The 2,505-nt window shown below is 49.4% G+C and overlaps 1 protein-coding gene across 1 annotated transcript; it reads left to right on the top strand.

Annotated features, from left to right (window-relative positions):
* Positions 1-899: 899 nt before the first annotated feature.
* N7473_003169 (uncharacterized protein) lies at positions 900-2,095 on the top strand (the record flags this gene model as incomplete). Its single annotated transcript, XM_057149109.1, is given in 2 exon segments — positions 900-1,306; positions 1,318-2,095. 2 exon segments carry the CDS (start codon positions 900-902, stop codon positions 2,093-2,095), a joined length of 1,185 nt encoding a protein of 394 aa, XP_057012763.1.
* Between the last annotated feature and the right edge of the window lie 410 nt (positions 2,096-2,505).

Here is a 2,505-nt window from a genome sequence, read left to right as displayed (position 1 = left end):
GAATGCTCTAACTTTATCACAATCATTAAACTTGATTCAACTAGCTATAGAAAACAGGCAATATTTATAACTTCATGAAATCAAGGCAATACGTTAGACTAGAATCTTATAGAAATCAGAAGAAATAGAGTGTTGAAGCTCTTTCGTTATGTGTGCAATCTGTTGATATCAATCGTTAAAGATCGTCGTCACGTGGACGTTCCGTCGCATTCTGTCAAATTCGATAGCATAGGCTTATGCACCTACTCATATCGACATCTTCTTATAGAGAGATCCTAGTAGTATCTATACGAATTAAGAAACTTAAAGCGCTTTATTAAATACTATAGGAACACTAGCGAAAGGTAAGCGAAACTATAACGAATATAAGGATATACTCTATAAGTCAGGATAGAGGTCTATCAATCAGGTAGGAGAAACGGGGCCAAGTCAATAATATAAGGTAGTCAAAGACTGTTTCTTAAGGATCGTAAAACCTGTCACGGGCCAGTGCCCGATGTTGGTCACGTGTATCACGGGACCTTGGTATGTTGACGTGGGGAACGCGCGGGATTAACTTCCCCTCCTTAAGCTTTTTGTAAACAGCATGTTGGCCTAGTTAGATTGAATCTAAGTCTTGCTTCAGCCCTTCACATACAAAAAGCTTCCTTCTACACCCAGAAGTATCATTGGTCATTGGAAAAGCCCTAGGAAAGCGACCTAGGCACTCATTGGAAACACCCCTGAATCCCCAGCGATTCAGCGACGAACACACATCGGAACGGAATCCTCGCGCATAGATCTCTTAGCGCTCGAGACGTATTAGAAAGCCCTAGAAGATCCCAATTCCTAGGCATATTAGAACATTGGACGAAAAGCGACCGAAGCATTACCGGCACGCTACGTAACCCCTAGCAGCAATGCAGCAACAGGAATCGACAAGCCCTCCCGGGTGGGCGCGAACGCTGCTACAGCAGATAGCACAGACCCAGGCTATGCAGAACGAAGAAAGGGAGCGGCGTCACCAGCAAGATGCTGCTCAAGAGGAGCGGATGCGTCGCCTCGAGGCAATGCTGGAGCAGCAGGCCTCACCAGCCGCAACGACGACCACAACGAACGAAGAGCAGGCGACACCAGCGCGATCGGCCGCCGAATCGGTGCCGATTCCCCCCGAACTGAGACGATTCACCGACCGAAGCCACGCCTACCAGACCCAAAACCATTCGGTGGAAGCACGAGCGACTGGCCAACCTGGCGAATTTCGATTGAGAACAAGCTTAGCGTGGACGGCGAAGCTATTGGTTCTCCCCAGGATCAATTTATCTACGTATTCTCTAGACTAGAGAAGCTAGCATGGAAGAACACTGGAACCTTTGTGAAACTCCGCCGAAACACTGGCGAACCGCAGGCCTTGCTCGATTTCCTTGAGAGTATCTACGGAGACCCGAATATTAAGGCACGCGCAGCAAGACGACTCCACCAGATTCGACAACCAGAGGATATGAGCTTTTCTAGATTCCTTCCCCGACTAGAGAAGGAGTTCGCGGATGCAGACGCTCTTGAATGGCACGACGAAGCAAAAAGGCAGATCCTTCTTAGCGCGCTCAATAAGACCATGACGAACGCGTTAATGAATCGAGGTATCCCTGCTACCTCGTCGGGCCTAATCTCCCGGCTCCACGAGATCAGCTCGGATATAGATGCCCTTAATATCAACAGAGAGGAACGAACACGTCGTCCGCGCTCGACTAGGCAGAATAGCGACGAAATGGATTGGGCACCGACCGTGTCGGTAAACCGTGCCGAACCACACACGAAACACCGCCGACCCGAAAGTGGAACACCGAAGCAAGCTCAATGGGTCAGCCAGGACGAGATAGATCAGCGACGGGCCGAAGGGAAATGCTTACGATGCGGGAGATCTGGACACCTTATCGCGAGGTGCGCGTTACTACCAGCACAACGGCCGAATAGTGCGCGTATCGCTACTTCCTCGAGCAAGAAAGAAAAGGGGCGCACAGTTAAAGTGAAGAGGTCGAAGCCTACGAGTGACCTAGATCTAACGACTTCCGACGACGAGAGTGTGACCACCGAGGACAATTCGGAAAAAGAGTAGCTCCTGTTCTAAGCCGCGAGCAGGAGCGAAAGGGGGTCGAAAAGCTACTAGAACGTGAGACACTACCGTTTATAGTCGATGCTAGAGTGAATGGAATTCAATTTACACAAGCTCTTGTCGACAGCGGTTGCCGCTGTTATGCAACAGTGAATGAGTCCTTAGTTCAGGCGTTTGACCTCCCGCGTATTAAGATACGGCCACGAATCCTTGACGGAGTGGTGCCGAATCAGTACCAAATCACCCATGTTACCCATTTCGACCTCGATGTCCACGGCCAGCAACAAGGCCGGGTATTCGCGTATATTATCGAACCGCAAAGCGATAGTATGATACTTGGGGACCCATGGCTACACGAAGTGAACGGACGATATTCGGCAAAGAAAGGATACCTAGACATCTTCACGAAGTCT

The sequence above is a fragment of the Penicillium subrubescens genome, assembly GCF_028828155.1.
Source record: "Penicillium subrubescens strain IBT 31985 chromosome Unknown utg000002l_segment0_segment0, whole genome shotgun sequence".
In the NCBI taxonomy this organism is placed as follows: domain Eukaryota; kingdom Fungi; phylum Ascomycota; class Eurotiomycetes; order Eurotiales; family Aspergillaceae; genus Penicillium; species Penicillium subrubescens.
The sequence above is the reverse complement of the archived record's forward strand: the minus strand, read 5'-3'. Positions and strand labels throughout refer to the sequence as shown.